Source organism: Bactrocera tryoni, unplaced genomic scaffold (genome assembly GCF_016617805.1).
Source record: "Bactrocera tryoni isolate S06 unplaced genomic scaffold, CSIRO_BtryS06_freeze2 scaffold_25, whole genome shotgun sequence".
Taxonomy (NCBI): Eukaryota; Metazoa; Arthropoda; class Insecta; order Diptera; family Tephritidae; genus Bactrocera; species Bactrocera tryoni.
The window spans coordinates 14,018,778-14,040,956 of NW_024395977.1; the positions used below are offsets into that span (position 1 = coordinate 14,018,778).

Here is a 22,179-nt window from a genome sequence, read left to right on the forward strand (position 1 = left end):
GTCATTTGCTACCGAAATGGTATGTGATCATAGCCGTAGGACGAACCGTTCCCGAGTTACGAGCAAATATGCGACGCGTCACAGCGCAAGGTGAAAATTGTTGCAGGTCTCAGCTAACCTGTATTGGTCACCCAGAACCCACCCCGTGGAAATGGCTGCTCTTCGGGTTCCTCCCAACCCCAACCCAACCAACCAACCATATGTCAGGCTTGTTTTAGTCTGAATCTGTGTCAAATTTATTGATTAAATCAGATTTTGTACTAAACTTTGGCACTTGTTGCCTAGATTTCAGTGTAGAGCATATAAAACGATCACGAGATTGGGGGCCAATAACTTTAGAAGATGCCTCTGTCACCAGTTTGACGGTTCTCTCGACTGCCACGGTGTGAGAGGGGAATTCAATAAATTTCCATACCTCTTCAGTGTCTCCCGACAACCCTTTTATGAGTTTTTCGTTAGAAACTGAACAAAGAACTGGTGGAGCAGTCAAGGTAATAATATTCCAGTTAATCATATCGTAATAATTATTAGCTTTGAAATTCAGCTTTGGCACTTTATTACATCTAACCCTTCCATTTACAGTGTCAGACTCTGCTTCTCTGGCTGCCAGAAGACGGTCAAGGGCCAACTTTCTGACTTCTATCCGTCCGTCAGTCATCATACTAAGGAGAATGTTTTCTGGAAGAGCAAAGAAAGCATACTGTTGAATGGATGAATCGACAACCTTGCGCAGTTTAGCAGGTAAGAATCTTGACCTTTGAATTGCAGCATAGAGATGGCGCGAGCCATCTTTGATTGAACTGTTGAATCTTATTGAGAACCACTAAAGTGAGTAAACTGTAAGTATGTACTTGACCAAACTCTTTTTTTCCTTTGTTGGTTTGTCAGTAGGAATGTATAATGCAAGAATTCTATTTGCACAGGTGAGCCAGCAAGATTTGCACATGTTACCTGGATGCATCGACGCTAAATCTGAGGAACATTGACCGGAAATAACAGCTTCTGATATTTTATAGAGATAATCTTGGTCTGTGCTAAGTTGGGTCGGATTAATAACCTCAGAAGGTAATTGGTAGGATGGAAAACTTTCAAATTTGACAACAGGCAATTTCTCACAATCAGGGAGCAGTTTACCTATGTCGCCAAAGAATGTATTTGGACTCTTTGAGACACCATCTATGTGTTCGAAAAGAGCACGAAATGGAAGTTCGTTGAAATGTAGAAGACAAACAAAAGTTGATAGTTTGTCTAAATACAGATTGTATTATTTGTTTAGGTTTGTTTACATCAGTGGCGTAGCTACAACTTCGGGCGCCCGGGGCCAAGGATGTTCTGCCGCCCCCCTTTATCTACCTACCTACAAGTTTCATGAGGTGGTTTGAACAAAAGGGAATTTTTACAAAATATCTTCGATATTAAGTATATAAAATTTAGGAACTAGAAGCCACGCAAATTCTGAACTTCCAAAATTCTCACAATACGGTTTTTGAGGAAAGTGATAGTAAATTTACAAAACATCTCATTAAGAGCCATAGAAAAAACCCATTTCCACAATTTGCAGGAATTTTTGCCCGAAATGGAGTTTTTAAATACCATTTTTAAAAATTTGGAAAAATAAGAGTATTTCTTACATTTAAAGCATAGCGTAACTGTGAGAGTGACACGTCGCTAGACAAAGCTAGAAAAGTGCATTTTTAAGTTCTATCACTATTTTTAAGAAAGATATAAGACAAATTCAAAGACTGAAAAGTATTCGAGTAAAAATTAATATTTTTCATTGTTATTCAGATTATTACAGTACGAGTGTACAACTCTTTATCTTTTATAATAAATTTTGTAAAAAAATTTGTGGAAGTATTTTTCTGAATATTAACCCTTATCGAGACCCTCGGGTCTGGCCAGGCATATTTTGTTTTTAAATGTTATTTAAATATATTTAGAGTGTAGCAAACGACTTGCGCTTCCAGGTAGCTTCCTAGAATTTTATTGTCTATAGAATTCAGAGAAAAAATTAAAGGATATCGTATCGAAAAGGACAAAAAAAGGATATTATAATATTACACCTTAGTGCACCTTGGTGCTTGGGTAGACCCCATATATTTTGTATGAAAATATATGAACTTTGGTATGTTTCTATCACTTCGCACGGTTGATTTATCTGTTTTCATGTTCGTTACATGTCCAAATTGGTTTGTATGTTTATCTAGGTCAAATACTTTAGCCGCTAAAGCGTTTTAACGGTTAAGAAAAATCGAATTTTTCTCAAAATATTACATTTTTTGTGAACGCTATTGCCACGCCAAGCGTGAACAAGGCAGTCAATTTGATTTCAACCAAATCGAGAGGTAAGAAATTTCAAAAATGTATCTATATTGTACATATATGAGCGTAAATACAACACGTATTTCCATACAAATGTATGTACACACCACTTGGCCTAGCCAAGCACTATGAATTTTGGTCTCGACAAAGATAATTGACCGTTGGTCTTGACCAGGGTTAAAAAACAGCGAAGATCGTTTTGCCGCCCCCCAAGACGTTGCGCCCGGGGCAATCACGAACCAATCATTCAAATGCGGATTTTTCGACTATCACTGTTGTCGAAACTAAAAAAAGAAAACAATAAAAACGATTCGTAACACCAGTTACATAAAGCCAATTTCAATAATAATGGTAGTGTTAATCACTTTGCACACATTTTTCTCATACAGGTACATTAACTTTTAACAAATTTTCAAATAACTGGAGTCCAAACGAATTTTTAATTGAGATTAGTAGCTGCACTCTCTAATATGTTGGGTTACCATATTCCCTGATTTTCGTGAAAATTGCACTGGTTCCCTGGTTTCCGCATATATGCGTGAAAAAAGTGAGCATCACAACGTTTTAGTCTACTTGGGCGTTTTGAATTTCATATTATAAAATCTTTTTTCGATTTTCAGAAATATTAAGGAAGCAGATTTTCTACTTGGTGGTCAAAAACTTGTGATAAATAACCAGTGAACATGGCATCGCCAGCCAAAACAAAAACCACAACCGTCCACACATTCAGTGAAACGCTACGAAAAAGATTTCCGAATTTCGAAAAAAGTGAAAAACTGACTTATCAGCGCACTGCATTATTTGTGATTTTGAGGTTTCTGTCTCTAACATTTTTTAAATTTTTCAAAACATATAAATAACAGAGAAAGTATTTTCTTTTGCCTATTTGGGATGCTTGATTGCATGTATGCTTTCAGATTGAATTTTTTCAATAAGAATCCTTATTGTTATTAATGTTGGTTTTTTGTTCAATTTTTGTAGGAGGGTCTGATCTCAAAAAAACATAATAACTCTGAGAAGCATCGAGAAAACGTCCGATCGGCATCATCGTCATCGAAGCCCTTAAACTTCTACTTCGTCCAAAAGTCATCACCGCAGGAAATGAAAGTGTTGGCATTTCATACAGTAAAGCATCATTATACAAGGTGCGTTCCAAAGTAAACAGCACTTAAAAAAAAAACAGAACAAATGGCATTTTCGGCAAATTCAATTTATTTTATTTTAAATAGTCTCCTTCTGCTTCAATACAGCTTTTTGCACGGTCCAAAAACATGTCGAACGAGTGTTTTAGCTCGTTGGCCGGTATGGTCGCCAGTATGTCGGTGCAGGCCTTTTGAATGGCCTCTGCATCTGCATAACGCATTCTTTTCATGGGCAAATGCATTTTTCCGAAAACGAAGAAGTCGCTCGGTGCCATATCAGGTGAATACGGGGAGTGGTTAATGGTTAAAATGTGTTTTTGGTCAAATAATCGTCCTTCGAATGTTGGATTCTGAGCAATTTTTGGTCGTCAGTCAATTTGTGTGGAACAAACCGTGCACACACCTTTCGTAAGCCCAAATGTTCGGTCAAAATGCCATAGATTGATGTTTTGGAGTTGTTCAATTCCATTTCCATGAATTTGAATGTTGATTTCGGCTGATTTTTGATGAATTCAGGCACAGTTTCGATGGAATTTCCGGTAATCACAGATGTTGATCGTCATTTATGTCCTCACGACCACTTTGAAAACTTTGAAACAACTCGTGCTCTCTTCTACGGGATTGGCAATCATCGTCATAAACTTGTTTCATCATTTGAAATGTTTCGGTAAAAGTTTTACCAATTTTAAAACAAAACTTATTGTTGCTCTTTGTTCGAAGCTCATTTTCACCGATAACAAAAACATAATGACATTTAAAACCCAATAACTTCACTTCCAATCGGTGAAATGTCATGAAATTCTCACTGGACCATCGATAAAAATAGCAAATTCTAACGCACCAGTCGGCATGTAGATGGCGTCACCAGGGGGCGCTAGATACAAAAAGTCCTGTTTACTTTGGAAAGCTCCTTGTAGTTTTAATCCATGGACTGCACTGCTCCCCTAACCGGTGTTATTTTCAACGATCCTGAGATAGAAATAAAAATTTTGTTGTGCGCGGTCGAATACTGAAGCCATTATCAACAGTGTTTTGGCTTCCCGTTTTGTTGATGCCGTGGTAAAAGACTTGACAGAAATCCCTTGTTGTTGCATTTTTACAAATGCTTTCAAACATGGAAATCACAAACTTTTCCCTTAAGTTACTCAATATTTCGATTAAAAAAAATTGCGTTGGTTGTGTTGTTGTCCAGTGACGTGTATGGAAGGAGGGAGCGCCAACTCATCTATGATATGTATAATATGTAAAAACACATACAGTCCACTGATAGTAAATGGTTATGTATATTTAAATACAGTCGACTCTCGTTAATTCAAACCTGCGATAATTCGAACTTCTTCTATAATTCAAAGTTATCACGAGTTCCATACTAAATCTCTTTATATTTCGAACTAAATCAATACATTTTCATACACTTGGTAATTCGAACGAAAAAATCATTGGAATTTAACAAAACGACGCGTTAATTCGAACTCATCAGCGTCCAACACTCGACAATTCAAAGTTGCAGAGAGAAGTGGCGGAAAGATTGTAAGTACATTTTGCGACAAGTTCAAACTTGTATCAAGATGCCTTTGTTTTTGTTATGATTAATTTGACTATTTGATGCACACACTTCTCATGAATTGGTTTGTTTAGTTATTCAGCTACTGTTATCGTTGGTATGCAGATTAAAAGTTAGTGTTAGTTATGAGCCCTAGAAAGTATAAATGTTTGACGATTGCTGAAAAGAAAAAGTTAATCGAAATAGTAGAAGAAGGTGAGAAGAAGCGTGATGTTGCAAAAGAATTTAAGATTCCTCTGAGTACTCTCTCGACAATAATAAAGCACAAGGAGAAAATTAATGCTGATCAAACTGCTGGAGGACGGAAGAGAACTACTAAAGGTGAATTTCTCTGTCTGGAAGAAAGCCTGGTTATTAGGATAAGACAGTGTAGAGGACAAAAAGTGTCTATTAGCGGGAACTTGCTGTTAATGGGGACATGAAACGACAAAAGAGGAAAATTTTACTATTTTTAGACAACTGCACTGTCCACAACAGTCCTCCTACATTGTCTAACGTGGAACTCTACTTTTTTTCCGCCAAATACAACTTCCATAATTTTAAGACGTTCGATCGCAAGGAAATTGTTAAGATCGTTTTAAAATCTCTCGACAAACAGCTAATTGCAAATATCACGGTTCTGACAGCTATTTTACTAATTGACAAAGCATGGAGAGCTGTAACACCCCTAACGATACCCAACTGCTTCAAAAAATCCGGTTTCTTAAAAGAAAATCAAGAAAATCTTCCCATACTTATAGATGATGAAAAACCAGGAATAGAACCATTAGTTGACATCAGCGGTGTGAGTTTTTCTGATTTTGTTCAAGTGGATGAAAATGTTGCTGTCTCAGGTTCACTAACCGATGGCGAAATTTTATATGCGACAGATACGTAAAGTAACGATGAAGATGAGGACGATACATCGCAACCTTTGGCAGAGGTGTCAGTTAAGGAAGCAATATCCCCATTTGATACCTTACAAAGTTTCTGTCTACAAAACGAAAGTGATGAAAAAGCATTTCTTGCACTTTTTCTCTTAAAAAAAGTTATTGAGCAGTGTGAGCAACAGAATTGTGCTTTTAAAGCAAACCAGTATAACACAGTTCTTTCGAAAGATTAATTAATTCATTTGATATTTCAAACACTCGATAATTCGTTCAAGAGTCCCTCGAGTTTCGAATTAACGAGAATGACTGTAAATTGAACATAAATATTTACATACATATGCAACACTCATATATATGTACATATATCTGTGTCGTTTTTGTATAAAATCATGTGTGCTGCAGTTTAAAAAAAATATTTAGCTCAATAAAAAGTTGAACTATTATTAAATTAAAATTAGGCAAGTTTTGAAAAATAGCTGTTTTGAAAGTATTGTTTTTTGTTGTTTTGTACTTAAGATGTTTTGTAAAACGAAAATAACTAAGAAACGATGTCCTAATTAGACTTAAGATTTTGTTATGGAAGAAAGACTAGAGTTTTTAAAATTAATAAGTAGACATAAGAGCTTCTGAATTGAATTGAATTGAAACATGTAAGTAAAAGGAGGTGGGATGTTTGTTTAGTTTTTTTATTCCTTAGAAAAACGATTTCAATTTAAAATTAACAGTCTTCAGTTCTTATATTTTTATTTAAAATGAAAAAAATCCAAAAAATAAAAGGCAATGTTTAAGTTTTCAGTCAAGCTTGTAAATATTTGATTGTACTATATTTAGTCGTTGCTTTCATCGTTTTCGGTTAGATCTGGATGACAGTCTAACATATCTTCTGAAGATAAGTTCATTTAGAAGCCTCTATAAATTTCATCCACTAGCGGCAGCATATCTATAAGATCATTTTTCTTTTTAGTGCTAATTTCACTGTCCAACAAATGAAGACTTTTTGAATGGAACAGAATAGCGACCCCATACTTCTGAAAGGGTATGTTGAGTAGATCATTTTTGTAGAACAAACTTATGGTCTAGCACGTCTGAGTTTATTTTTACAGTGGGTCTAAGTTTTAATTTTTTGGTCGAAGGGAGCATTATACTATATGAAAAAAATGTTGTAAGTTAATGTCTGAGAGAATTCTTATAGTCAGAGTTGTATTGTGGAATTGTATGAGGTGACTGGTTTCTTTATGGGTCAATTTGACCCTTTTTTCGAGAAAATCAAAAAATATCCTTAAAAAAAAAGACATTTAAGGATTAAAATATTCTACGAAAATGTTTGGCGGAAAATTTCAGTGGGGATCACCAAAGACACCATTGTTGTAAATAAAGCTCTTTACGATTGATAAAAAAATTACACGCCAACATATACAAAGTAGATGAAAATGTCGTCAAGTTCGGCCGGGCCAAACACTGAGTTCTCGCTTCTAGTCAGCTGTGACTTACAAATCGGGTGTGATAAAACTATGCCTAATTGACTTACTAAGCTGTACACATCGGGTGTGATTTTTACTAAAATTAATATAAAAAAAGAACAATTAAAGCTTAAATAAGCATGGCGGATTCTGTTTGCAAATTAAGAGATTGGTTTGTTTTATTTGTAGAAATTTTACGCACCTTCAAAGTAGAAGAAAGATATTCCCTACAATTGAAGAACCATATTTTCTTTTCTTTGGAATACGATTTTTATGTCAAACTTGGATACCAAAAACTGTATGTACTACTTGCGAAAGTGGTCTTTTGACCTGGTACAAAGGCGGTACTAAGGTGCTGCCATTTTCTGCGCCTATTGTATGGATTGAACCTGAAAATCACAAATCAGATACATGCTATTTCTGCGTAAATTACAAATTTGGTAGAAGCCAAAGGCACTACGCGATAATGACATACGAAGCAACAAATAATGTCATTTTACCAGAAGTGCGCTGTGAAGGTGTTCCGGTGCCTCAACCGCCTACACATACATTTTCGGCCAATATGACATACGCCAATACAGAAATAACAGCAGCGGTTGAAAACATATCAGATATAAGTTACTTGCCTCCTGGTGGCTTAAACATATGTCCTAATTTGATAGACCAAGCTTATTTTGAAGATCTTGTAAGAGATTTAGGACTAACAAAAGAGAAGGCTGAAATATTATGTTCCAGATTGAAAAACAGGAATTTGATAAAAACCGATGTAAAAGTTACATCGCCAAGAAAAAGACACGCCGATTTGGAAAGTTATTTTAAAAAATCTGAAGAACTTGTATACTCTTGCAGTATTGAAGAGGTTCTAAAATATCTAAAGCTTCCACTGGACTCTTCCGTTTGGCGACTATTTATAGATAGTTCAAAACACAGCTTAAAAGCACTTTTACTGCACAATGGAAATCATCATCCATCAATACCGGTTGCGTATTCGACAAAAAAGGAAGAAACATACGCAAATATTTCAAATTTCTTAAATAAAATTGAAAGCTATAAATATAAATGGGAAGTATGCGCAGACTTCAAAATGATTGCAATGTTGACTGGAATGCAAACAGGATACACAAAATATATGTGCTTTCTTTGTAAATAGGATTCACGTGCTACCAGCAGCCATTATCATATTAAATATTTCGAAGAACGTAAAGAAAATATTATTGGTGACTTAAATGTAATCCATGAATCTCTTGTCCCAAAAGATAAGGCCATACTTCCACCGCTGCATATTAAGTTGGGCGTGGTGAAAAATTTTATTAAAAGCTTAAATACACAAGGATATGCTTTCGAACGCATTCAAACAATTTTCCCCAGATTATCTGCAGAAAAATTAAAAGAAGGTAAAATACGGTTTTAAGAAATAATTTATTTCATTTAATGTAAACTACCTTTTCTAGGAATGCTCGTTGGACCCGATATAAGAAAATTATTACAAGATGAAGAATTTTATGGTCATCTGTCGGATATGCAAAAGACAGCATTTGACTTTATGCAGCTGGTTATATCAGAATTCCTTGGAAACTCAAAAGCGCAAAACTATGCAGAAAATATTGAATGCATGCTAATCGGTTTTAACAATATTGGTGTTAAGATGTCACTAAAGCTGCATTTTTTTGCACTCTCATCTCAATTTTTTTAAAGAAAAAATTGGAGCGGTTTCAGATGAACACGGTGAAAGGTTTCATCAGGATATAAAGGTATTGGAAGAAAGATTCAAAGGGAAATCCCAAAGTGTATTGCTTCCTGAATACGTATGGGGATTGTACAGAAACCTTGACACATCGAAACATTCACGTCAAGCTAAATGCAGGAAAGCATATTAAGTTTAATCTTTAATCCATTGTCCTACTACTGCTGAAGCAAAAAAATAAATATGTACATACTATAATAAACCACTATTAAAACAAAATTATAATTTTTTTTATCAATCGTAAAGAGCTTTATTTACAACAATGGTGTCTTTGGTGACCCGCACTGAAATTTTCCGCCAAACATTTTCGTAGAATATTTTAATCCTCAAATATCCTTTTTTAAAGGATATTTTTTGATTTTCTCGAAAAAAGGGTCAAATTGACCCATAAAGAAAGCAGTTAGAGGGTTAAGATCTTCCACAAAAATAATCCTCATACAATTCCATTATACAACTCTGACCATAAGAATTCTCTCAGACATTAACTTACAACATTTTTTTCATATAGTATAATGCTCCCTTCGACCAAAAAATGAAAACTTTGACCCACTGTAAAAAAAAACTCAGACGTGCTGGACCATAAGTTTGTTCTACAAAAATGATCTACTCAACATACCCTTTCAGAATTATGGGGTCGCTATTTTGTTCCAAAAATGCTGTTGGACAGTGTTTTTATTGGTGCGACATAACGATTTATTAAATCTTTTATTTTGACGGAATTGATTCCTCGCTTTGTTATATTAATGCACTTGAAAGGATCACCTTCACTTAATGATGTTTTACCGTATTCCTTAGTAAATCTGAACCATTTAATGTCATGCAAATTGAATTTATCATCGTTGTCATTCACTTTACGCCAAGTAAATACACTTTTTGATGAGAAGGCAAAATCATATATGTATATTTGATTGATTCGTTAACTAAAAATTTTTTCTTCACTCCGACTGTTCTTATAAATTGGTACCAATCACGAGGATGATGGATTTTTATTGAAGATTTTTTTTTCTTTTTCTCTATAGCAGCGTGGTCTTTATCGCACTCCATGTGTGTGTGACCATGAATTTATGATCTATAATGCTTAAATTGTTTTCTAGTTGCATGAAAATGGCAAAAATAGTTGCAACGAAAGAGTTTTTGTTTTGGCCGGGGCAGCAATCGCTTTAGAAAACAATATGAGTTACCTTTGCATTTAATTGCAGTAAATGAGTAAACACGCATGAAGCTATTTCATTTGGTTGATTTGTTGCACAGTCATGTATGGTAAGGTTAAAGGTCCATAAAGGCCTTTTGTAGAATGACAGTGAACTTCTCAACAGAGGTGTGGGAAGGCACTGTTGAAGATTGAAACAAAACACTTTTAGTTTATTATCATTTAGAGATTTTTCTTTATCGGTTTTTCTAGCATTATAAGCTTGTTGTGCTATATTGAGATGTTCAGTTTGCTCTATTTTTAGAGATTCAAGTTCTCAGACTTGGCAACTAGTATTTTACATTGAAGCAAATCACATTTATGGCAAGTGTCAACTTTAGGTTATTTAAAATTTAAATCGAGTGTGCCAAAGAGTTGAGCAAATTTTGAAAGCGACGCGGAATGGTTGTATTTATCTTTATAAAGGCGATACAGTTCAGCTACCGACAAATCACTCGGTAGATAACGCTTGCAAGTATTACGGCGAGTGTAGTGCGACTCACATGGTGGAAAGCTTTTTATGAAGTCTAAAATTTTTTGCTCTCTTGCCCGAGAAAGCTTTTTAGAGCACGAACGTTTTCCACGCAAACCTCCACTAACTCCTCCTTCAAGTTTTGACTTCACAACTGTTTTTATGAGCTGCTCGGTCTCGGACAACGTGAGTCTGAAGCATTTTTGGCAAACTGAAATTCTATTACCACTAACCTCCAAAAAATAGTAGTAGCAATTAGGTCTACTTCGAGGATTTCTTTCGTGTTTTATTCGTTTTACAGTGTTAGTTTCCTGAATTTCAATTAAGCCAGCGACATGTGCCTTACGTAAGTTATAAGAGCCTTGTTCCCAGTATTGTTTGTGAATGATTTGCTGTTCCTTGTATGTTATTCCATCAGCGCATCTTTTTCTGCAAGATTCCAGCGGGCGCACAATACAAGCAGGAATATTTTTTCCAGATGCTGAAATATAACTTTCCCCGACATTCCTTGATTCTTTTCAAAAGGTTTTCTTTGGAAACACTTTATTTTAAATTTAATAATATAATAAATAATATATTAATAAATTAATATAAATTTTTATTATTACTATCCAATAAATGAGTTTAGTACTTACAACTTCGCTCTCTAAATTTGAGCTTAGAGCAGTGCAATTACTTATAACAAAATTTGGATCAACAACCGAATCATCACTAGAAAAATTAGCATTACTCACATTGCTTATGTCTAATAAGCTAACTAAATTTTCACTTTCCATTTTAATAAGCAAATACTCTTAAAAGCTCGTCAGTATTTCACCAACTGAACAGCTTAAGTTGAAAAAGAAACGGAATGAAACACACAAAAACAACCTTATGTTGATTTAAAATGCCGTTATCGGCTTACGAAAATTTACCAGATCATTCTAATAATAGTATACTTGAAATGTTTTGTAATACGATGTATTTTGCTTCCTTGATAGTTTTAATTTTATCATAAGCACTTATGTATGTATATCCACTTCAGTTATGAAAATCTGAAAATCTCTTTTTAACATAACGGTTTAAGTAAACATACCATTTCTTATTATATTAAATTTGTTGAATATTTTCTAGTGAATATTGAGTTTATGTTGACATAATAGGTTATAAAACAAGTAAGGAAGGGCTTAGTGTCACCGAACATTTTATAAAGTGATAATCGAGATTTCATTATCCGTCATTAACATATTTTTTTTATTTTGCTGTAAAATTAATTAGATTAGTAGTTCCTGAGATATGGTTTTTGGTCCGTAAGTGGTCGACGCCACGCCCATTTTCAATTTTTAGAAAAAGCCTGGGTGCAGCTTTCTTCTGCCATTTCTTCCGTAAAATTTAGTGTTTCTGACGTTTTTTGTTAGTCGGTTAAAGCACTTTTAGTGATTTTCAACATAACCTTTGTATGGGAGGTGGGCGTGGTTATTATCCGATTTTTTCCATTTTTGAAACGACTCTATAGAGTTTGGTTAACATAGCTATAGTAGTTTCCGAGATATGTATAAAAAATTTAGTAGGGGGCGGGGCCGCGCCTACTTTTCCAAAAAAATAACGTCCAAATATGCTCCACCCTAATGCGATCCTTTGTGCCAAATTTAACTTTAATATCTTTATTTATGGCTTAGTTATGACACTTTATAGATTTTCGGTTTTCGCCATTTTGTGGGCGTGGCAGTGGGCCGATTTTGCAAATCTTCGAACTTAACCTTCATTTGGAGCCAAAAAATACGTGTACGAAGTTTCATCATGATATCTCAATTTATAATACTCTCCTTAGCAACTTTGTTGCGAGAGTATAAAACTTCGTAAGAACCGATACGGCATCTCAAAAACTATGGTTTACATAAGATATTATGTCGTATGAAATATATTAAAAAAGAAAGGACGTTAAAAAGTAAACCGTGACAATTTTTTCTAAAATGGTGGAAATTAAAAACTGACATAGCAGAATATGACCTTTCCTCGATTTTGACTTAACTCGACTTAAGATGTTATAACATATTTCCACAGATATATATGAGACAAATCTGCATTTATTAGAGGTCTGAAACTATCGATAGTACAAACAAAAACATATTTATGTATTAGTGAAAGTAATTTAGGCAAGCAGCCACTTATTTTTAATCTTAATCGATCCGTTATTATGCGACACGCCTTGCTGAACATCCTCTCAGAATCATCTGACGTCACTGATGTGCTTGCTAAAATCCGCGAAAGAAATAAGGTATGTTATCTTAGTTTCTGTGAAACATAAAATATACTTACTTTCCAAATAATAAGAAGATATAAATCTAGTGTTGCATTGTGAAGTTTAAATACTGTCGAAGCAGAATAATTGCATCTGCTTTAGATAACTTTTTTTTTTGCCTCTATTATTTTTTCGACAAAGTCAAAAAACGAAGATCTGTTGTGGTATTCTTCTATCGTTATTTTCACGGCTCCTCTTTGCGTTTGCAACTATTGTTGAAATTTCATGCTTTAGATATTTTTCTGCTTCATTTGAATTGCTAGTTGACTGAAACCTCCTTAATTCTTGAACCTAGGTTCTAAAATTGTGCCTATTCTTGAAACGCTCCATAATTCATATGGTGCTAATCTTTTACAAACAGATGTTAAAAGAATATCGCGAAGCGAAATAGCCTCTGGCGTTGTCAAATCCGTTTGCAGTACATTCAGTTTTTCAAAAATTCCAAAAGGGATCGGTCTTAGAGAAATAGTTACATAACTATGTCCCTACATAACTGTGTCCCTAAGAACGTGTGTATTTTAATATTTGACAGATGTCGCGTGCGCGACAGACTGCGCTCATTGTGTTCAGCACTTGTGATAATTCGGGTGGTGGAGCACGGTGCTCGCTCGTTCCGTTGATGTGGTTGGCCGTGGGGAAACGATCGGCGCAAATGATTCCACAAAATGTTATATAAAAAACAAAAGGTTTTTTTTATAATATATGTATTTAAATATAATAAATTGGAAACACACTTACCACGTCTGTATCGCTAGGTTGTCGCAAAAGGAGAGAGCGCGCGCAACTTTTTTTAGTTAGAGTTTAGTTGCGCGCTAATTAAAACTCCGAAAAAACTTCAGAAAGAAAGAAAAGAAAAGATTACTCTGCTGATACAGACGTGGCAAAGAAATTGAGCGGGGGCGGCGTCAACATTCTCCCCGCCTTGCAGTATTACTGCAAATGCAGTTTACAATAAATTGCTTAAAACTAACTTAACGAACTGGGTCCTGCACTTCCTCTTCCACGTCTTCTCTGCAGATGGGGTGGCCGACGAGACGAATCGAGTCTGGTTCGGTCCGGGAAATGCCGCTGAGATGAATCGAACCTCAGTCGGTCATTGCCATGCCGCCAATTTGCATAGAAGTCACCACCTTCCGAGGTCGGCGAGACGACTCGAGTCTAACTCGATCCTGGGTAGGTGGTGAATGTGAGAGGCGTTGGCAGCCAGTGCACTTTATTGTGCCGATGTTATATGACGCCGGATATTATATATCCCAGCGACGTATTTTGGGCGATGAGTTGGCCCATTGCCGCTGGTTGTAACCCGGGCAACATGAGCCGGGAGTAAACGTCCGCTCCCAAGATTATTTCGACTGGCGCTGCCCTGTGGAATTCGTTGTCTGCCAGTCTTAGGTTGCGGAATTGTTGAACCAAATGGTCTTCCAAAGATCTTACTGGCGTCGGTGGTAACGGACGTCGTTGAATTTGGGCACTCACGGAGATTTCTGTATCTCCACCCTGGTTGTCCCGAAACATGAGTTCGCACACTCGGCTGTCTCCTCGTGCATGCGTATGCAGTCGCAATCGTGCAATTGTGGAGGCGAGGATAACCGTGGCTGGACTAACTGGGCTAATCATGGCCCGCACTGTTACGAACTTCGTTGCAGTTCGAACGCTTATTAAGGCGGTTGGTGATAGCGCAAGCCTTTGTTGCCAAGGCTGTGTTGCATGCCTGTCCTTTATGATACGGCGTGCATCGGCTTGACGACGAACGTCTCTTCCACGCCTTCGCTTCGGATGGGGTAGCCTACGAGACGAATCAAGTCTGGTTCGGTCCGGACAATGTCGCTGAGACGAATTGAGTCTCAGTCGATCGTTGCCATGCCGCCAATCCGAAATGAAGTTACCAGCATGCCGAAGTCGGCGAGACGACTCGAGTCTGTCTCGATCTTGGGCGTGTGGTATGCGGGAGAGGCATCGTTGGTCAGAGCTTTGCGAATGCTTGACTGTTGACGTCGGTGGACATGGTTGATCGGCCTCCGAATACGTCGGGCCGGTTGCCAATGAATTTTCCTCCATTTCTGCTGCCTCGACCTGCTGTGCCCATGTCAATTCAATGACATCGTCGTCTGGTTCTTCGGCGTCCGAACTGATGCCATGAAGCATCGTATGGTGTGGGTTGCCGCAACGTTTGCAGCGTATTACGCTGTCGCATTCATTCTTTGAATGGCTCGAGGCGAGGCAGTTGCTGCAATACCGGTGGATCAATGTGGTCCTCAGCCTTACTTCTGGAGACATCTGCCGGAACTTTGGGCACCAGCGAAGCAGATGGCTATCTACGCATAGGGGGCAGTTGATGGTCGTCATTTTCAATAATTTCCTAATCGAAAAGGAAGATTATAAACGTGAGGACATTAACATTGATTGGGTAAAATTATAATTTTTATTATCGGGCTAGAAATTAAGCCACGTTGAGTCTGGATGTCCACCACCCGAACTCGTTGGTCCAACCCTGGATGTACTTTGATTATCCTGCCCAATCTCCATTCATTTGGAGGTAAATTTTCGTCACGAACTACCACTAGGTCGTTGACTTGGGTGTTCTGTTGAGAATGTTTCCATTTCTTTCGTTTTTGAAGTTCCTTTAAGTATTCGGTCTTCCATCTCTGACAAAAGTGCTGACTTAGGGCCTTTAATTTTTGCCATCGGTTTACTAATGATAATGGGTTCTCAGTGATTTCTGGTTCTGCCGGTGCTAGCAGGGGAGCACCGACCAGAAAATGGCCTGGTGTTAACGGAGTCAAGTCGTTGATGTCATCCGTCATAGAACTGATGGGCCGAGAGTTTAGACAGGCTTCTATTCGAGTTAACAGCGTAGAAAGTTCCCCGAAGGTGTACTTCATAGATCCTGCCAATTTTTTGAAATGACTTTTGAAACTTTTCACTCCTGCCTCCCACATGAGGAGCACCTGCAGGAATGAAATGCCATTTTAGGTGGGAGAAATTGCTGGAGTTGGCTATTGCGTCAGGGCATGTCTTTAAGAAGGCTTTGAACTCTTTCTTGATTTCTCTCGATGCTCCAACAAAGTTAGTGCCATTATGTGATTTGGGCAACTCCGACGTGATACGAATCTTGTGAGAGCACTCATGAATGCGGCCGTAGATAAGTTACTAGTAGCTTCAAGATGGATAGCCCTTGTTGAAAAGCAAACAAAAACGCATACATATCCCTTCGTTATTAGGCAAGCTCGGCCTGTATAGTTTTTGATGTCGAATGGACCAGTGAAATCTACTCCGGTTGACTCAAAGGGCCTTGTGAGATTTGTTCGTGGCGCAGGAAGTGATGCCATAAGTTGTGTTTGCTCTCGTTTTTTATATAAAACGCAGATCTTACAACTATGTATCACTATGCGGATTAGATTCTTAGCCTTGAGGATCCAAAATTGCATTCGCAGAAGACGAAGGACTAGTTGATTGCCTCCGTGAAGGGAAGTAAGATGAATAAATTTGACCAATAATTTCGAGAATTGACAGTTGTATGGTAGTATAATTGGGTGCTGTTCATCGAAGCTGAGGGAGGGAGCGTTGTTTAAACGTCCGCCTACTCTTATGATTCCGTTATCATCAACAAAGGGATGTAATGATAGAATCGAAGATTTACTATTGAGGGGAAGATTCTGAGTTAAATGTTGTAGAATCTGAAGACTCGAGAAATTACGCGGAGTGCTCTTGAAAATTCGGAAAAACGTTCCAAAACATCTTCGGTCTCAATAACTGATGTATGATGTACACGAATGCTCTTGGCCTCCAGAGTAGTATCAGCGTCTACTGCATAATTTTGGTTTGGCCACTCGGATGGTTGTAGTTTTAACCATTTAGGAACACTCCACCAAAGATCGTTTGGTTGTAAATCTTGAGGAGAGATTCCTCTGCTGGCCAGGTCGGCGGGGTTATCTTCGGAGTTGACATACCTCCAGTTTCCAATTTGAGTATGCTCGCAAATCTTTGATATTCGCATTCGCAACGAAAGTCGACCACGAACACGGTGGCTTACGTAGCTATGCAAGAACAATGGTGGAGTCAGTCCATAAATATATTCCTTGATGTACAATGTCCAGTTTGGGTTGAAGATATTCAACCATTTTAGCTAGTAAAAGAGCACCGGATAGTTCTAATCTCGGTATTGAGATGGTTTTAACAGGAGCGACCTTTGTTTTTGCTAAACGCAAGCCCGTTTTAATCTCATGGTCGTTCACCTGCACGCGCAAATAGATGACTGCGCCGTACGCCTTTTCTGAGGCATCGCAGAATCCATGGAACTGTACTTGAGAGCTCGGTGTATAACGTATCCATCGCGCGATCCTGATATTGTTTATGTGTGGGTAATTTTCTAAAAATGTCTTCCACTGCTTGAGAGATTTGGGAGTCAAAGCTTCGTCCCAATCGGTTTTTTCCAACCAAATGTCCTGCATTAAAATTTTAGCAACGATGATTACTGGACTTAACCATCCTGCCGGGTCGAACAATTTAGCTATCATAGACAAAACTTCTCTTTTAGTGAAAGAGTCTTTGTTGTCCAGAGGCTTAGTGGAAAAGTAAAAGTTATCCGATGTCGCATTCCATCGAACTCCCAATGTTTTGGCTTCGCTACTGCTGTCGAATTCCAGAAAATCTGTGGTCAAAAGATGATCGTTAGGTATGCCCCTCAGAATCTTCTTGCTGTTTGATGTCCACTTTCTTAATGGGAGGCTGAGGCTAATAATTTAATCAGCTGGTCTCTTGAATCAATTGCAGTGGAGATTTCATGAGCACCAGATAAGACGTCGTCTACGTACGTATTAGCTTTTATTATTTTGGCAGCTAAAGGGAACGCTGATTTTGAATCTTCAGCTAGTTCCATCAGTGTACGGATTGCTAGATACGGAGCACAATTGAGCCCGAAAGTGACTCTGTTTAATTGAAACTCATTGATCTCCCCGTCCAAAGAATCTCTAAAGAGGATTCTTTGATAAGATGTATGCTTAGAATTGACCAAAATTTGACGATACATTTTTTCAATATCAGCATTGAACACAAATCTAAAAAGTCTTCATTTGGTGATCATAATAGTAAGATCAGCTTGGAGTGCTGGACCGGTGTACAAAATGTCATTTAAACTTACACCATTGGATGTGGGACATGAAGCATTGAAAACGACTCTAAGCTTAGAGGTTTTACTTTCAGGTTTGTAAACGGCGTGGTGAGGAAGATAGTAACTTTTGTACGGATTTTCTGCCATTTTGTGTGGAATTCGTTGCATATGACCTAAGTCTATGTACTCCCTTAAGACCTTCCGGTATTCTTCCTTAACGAGAGGTTGTTTATTGAGAGATTTCTCACTTCTCAAGTATTGTTTGAATGCAATATGGCGCGATGCTCCAAAATTAGTTTCTACCGGAAAAACTTTAAATGGGAGTGAAACAATGTAACGCCCTTCTTTGTTTCTAATGGTTGTTTCTGAATATAGCTTTTCACAATATTGTTCTTCCACGGTGAGAAATGGTTTTTTAGGTATTTCTTCTAGCTCCCAGAATTTGGACAACTGATTACCTAAAGATACCTCGTTAAAATATGTACCGTAAGTCGTATTATTATTATTCTTCGATTCTTCGGAAGGAACGGAACCTGTTAAAATCCAGCCGAACACTGTATGTTGTGCTACGAGGGATCCAAAGATTTTTGATTTTACCCCATTTAGAATGATTTTTGGGTAAAGATCCGCTCCGATCAACAAGTCAACCTTTTGACTCGTATAGAAATTATTATCCGCTAAGGGGATATTGGGTAACCCTTTTAAAATTGAAGAGTTAATTGACCTGGATGGAAGCAGTCCAGTCAATTTTGGCAGTACCAACGCTTCCGCCTCTAATCTTAGACTTTTGTTACGGGGAGAGCCAATTGTAATCGAGCATACCGATTGAACTCGTCCTGATACGGTATTATTCAATCCTGAAACTCGCGCGCTGATCTTTTTGCTTGCCAGATGTAAGCGTTTTTGCAGACTATTGCTTACGAAGGTGGCTTCAGATCCTGAATCAATCAGGGCTCTGACAGTGAAGGTGCTCTCGTTGTGACATACGGTCACCATGGCTGTACCTAAGAGCATGCTTCGACTGGTAGGCACATTTGAAATATTGGTCTTAATAGAGGCCACATGAGATTTAGTAGAAATCTCAGTAGGGTTTGTGCTGTCGGACATCTGAGCTATTTCCTCACTCTGATCCCGGTGAATCATGGAGTGATGTCTCCGTTTACATTTATTACAATTAAACATACTTTTGCAATTTTTGACTTCATGTGAGTCCGATAAACAATTTAAGCAGACGTGAAGTTTTCTGACAGCATTTAATCGTGCATTAGGCTGCATCTCAATGAATCTTTGACAAGTTTTCAAAATGTGCGATTGAGATGAGCACAGTTTACATTTGATATTATTTGTCTTGGCGTGATGGGAATTGATGGGTTTGGATCCAATCCTTGACTGCAAGGTTGGTATCCGACCTCCACCATCAGCCGATTTAATTTTGGGTTGAGTACCCAAATCGCCTTTGATGTTTGATACTCTCTCAAGCGTTTTAACCCGTTTGGTTAGAAATTTGTCTACGTCAACCCATTTTGGGATCTCTGAATCCGAATCCAGAGATTTTTCCAAAAGCGACAGTGTATAGTCCGGTAGTCGGATAGAACACAAATACGTAAATATGGCATCCCAGCTCTCTACATTGATGCCATGTATTTGTAAAGCTGAAATGCAGCTATTAATCTCCTGCTGTAAATTTCTGAGTTCGGTCTCAGATTCTGTTGAAATGTGCGGAAGCTTGAATAATAAATTTAATTGTGTGTTGACAAGCACTCGCTTGTTTTCATACCTACACAACAAATTATTCCAAGCCAATGCGAATCCGTCATTCGTCAGTGGCGCTTTCGAAACAATAGCTTTTGCTTCACCTCGCGTTTTTTGGTTCAGATGGAATAACTTCTCCACTCGAGATAGCCTTGGGTTATTCCCATAAATGGCGGCAAATAAATTCCTAAAAGAGGGCCATTGTAAAACATCGCCATGAAATATTTCGGTATCACATGGCGGTAAGTTGATGGAATACCTCACGGGTTCTACTGTTTGTTGTAACCGTTCAGGTTGAATCACCGTTGAATTCGAAGTAGGGCTTTGGTTGAAAGCCGTGAGGTTGTGCATGTGTTCGCCCATCAAGGCCGCGCAACACACATACGCGTGGTAACAGCTTGAATATTTAAGCTTGATGTTGTCAATTGAGCTTGTGTCAGAAGGATCTACCTTTGGCAAACACAACTTGTATTCTGACTTTACCTCTGCCCACAGAGATATCAGTTCAGTTTGTTGTACTTCCAGAGAGTAGGCACTTTGGTTGTTTGCTGTTGGAGTAAAAGACTCCTCAAACTCCAGTAGAGCGTCTGCAGCTGTGTTAAATGCTCTGATGGCTTCCATTGTGTTCAAAAATTGAACCGGAACTGCAAAAATTTTGCACAAAGTCGGATCTAAAACTTGAAATTAAAATTTAAAAAATATTTGCAAATATGTTGCAAAAGTTCAAAAGTTACAGAAGCACTCACGGACAAACTAAAAATTAAGTTGTTGAAAAGTAGTGCGCTGTTTCTTTGTGAAGCGTGAATTTTCGAAAGAACAAAAAATTAATAAATTTCGTAAAGTATTTTTTCGAATTTAATTAGAATGTGCTGGGTAATCGGCCCAATGCACTTGCACGCCTAGTCTTCGAATATGTATGTACACAAACAAAACTGCTTTGTGTTAATTGCTTTATTTAAATGCAAATACAAATACAGATAAAAATTAACAAGCACTTATTTGATTTATATTCACTTTGTCTTTTGTTCATTGGGTTATTCGAACTATTTCGAATTCACCACTACACTCTTTATGCTTGTTGATGTCCTTCTGGGATGGCTGCTGCGCTGCTTTGCCTTGCTGCTCTCCCTTTGCTGCTTTGCCTGTGCGTCTTTGCTTTTGCTGTTTGCCTGTGCTGCTTTCCCTATGCTGCTTTGCCTTAGCTGCTCTGCCTTTGCAGTTTGCCTGTGCTGCTTGGCTTTCTCGCTGTCGCTCACTTCACTTTTTCTAATTTCTCACTTCACTTGTTTTAATTTTGTGTGTTTTTTTTTTGCACTCGCGAAACTGCAGCTGCGTTGTTGCTGCTTGCCTTTATTGCTATTCGAGCAATATATGGAAAGGCAGAGTTGAGCGACAACACTCAAATTAATCACAAGAAAAACCAAAAAACCGAGAGAGATAGTTGACGCTCCAGACGATGTTTGTGCGTCCAAGAAATTTATAATTTTATTCGGATAACAGTGTGTGTGGTTTTTGTTTTTTTACAAAGTGAAATATTCAGTGCATTTGCCAGGAGTATTTATTGTTGTACTTAAACGAAGTAGAATACTACCTGCAATCTTGTGCGTTGATTTTGTGGGTAGAGTGCCAAAAATAAGTTTTGGCCTCCACTTCACACAGCACAATTGGTTTTGTACATAAATGATGCACAAATTAACCAATCTATTGCCTTTTAGCTTGCAGAGCACAAATCCAAAATATGTTTGGCTGTAACTTGCGTGTTGCTAAATTGGGCAAATTATGTACTTTCACTTTAAATAAAAATCAAATTGTTACCTGTTATCCAGCTCGGACGGACCAACGATAATTCGGGTGGTGGAGCACGGTGCTCGCTCGTTCCGCTGATGTGGTTGGCCGTGGGGAAACGATCGGCGCAATTTATTCCACAAAATGTTAAGTAAAAAAACCAAAAGGTTTCTTTTATAATAAATATAATTTTAATATAATAAATTGGAGACACACTTACCACGTCTGTATCGCTAGGTTGTCGCAAAAGGAGATAGCGCGCGCAACTTTTTTTAGTTAGAGTTTAGTTCCGCGCTAATTAAAACTCCGAAAAAACTTCGGAAAGAAAGAAAAGAAAAGATTACTCTGCTGATACAGACGTGGCAAAGAAATTGAGCGGGGCGGCGTCAACAACTTGACTTTATTGAATATAATATACATAAGAACAGCATAAAAGGAGTAAGAAATATAGTGTTGCCAGATTTACATTATTTTATAACACTTCCCTTT

At 37.6% G+C, this 22,179-nt stretch overlaps 1 protein-coding gene and 1 pseudogene across 1 annotated transcript; one reads left to right on the forward strand and one right to left on the reverse strand.

Annotated features, from left to right (window-relative positions):
- The first annotated feature begins 8,646 nt into the window (after positions 1 to 8,646).
- LOC120780956 lies at positions 8,647 to 9,234 on the forward strand. Its single transcript, XM_040113187.1, has 3 exons — positions 8,647 to 8,751; positions 8,809 to 8,994; positions 9,053 to 9,234. The coding sequence occupies exons 2-3, from the start codon at positions 8,811 to 8,813 to the stop codon at positions 9,232 to 9,234; spliced, it is 366 nt and encodes a 121-aa protein (XP_039969121.1). The 5' UTR covers positions 8,647 to 8,751; positions 8,809 to 8,810.
- Positions 9,235 to 15,935: 6,701 nt separating this feature from the next.
- On the reverse strand, positions 15,936 to 17,375 carry LOC120780681 (annotated as a pseudogene).
- Positions 17,376 to 22,179: the final 4,804 nt, after the last annotated feature.

Excerpts from the sequence above, each read along its gene's own strand:
- LOC120780956 (XM_040113187.1), top strand. The coding sequence starts at position 8,811 with ATGCTCGTTGGACCCGATATAAGAAAATTATTACAAGATGAAGAATTT. Across the intron at positions 8,995-9,052 it reads AATCGGTTTTAACAATATTG|AAAAAATTGGAGCGGTTTCA; the intron begins GTGTTAAGATGT and ends ATTTTTTTAAAG.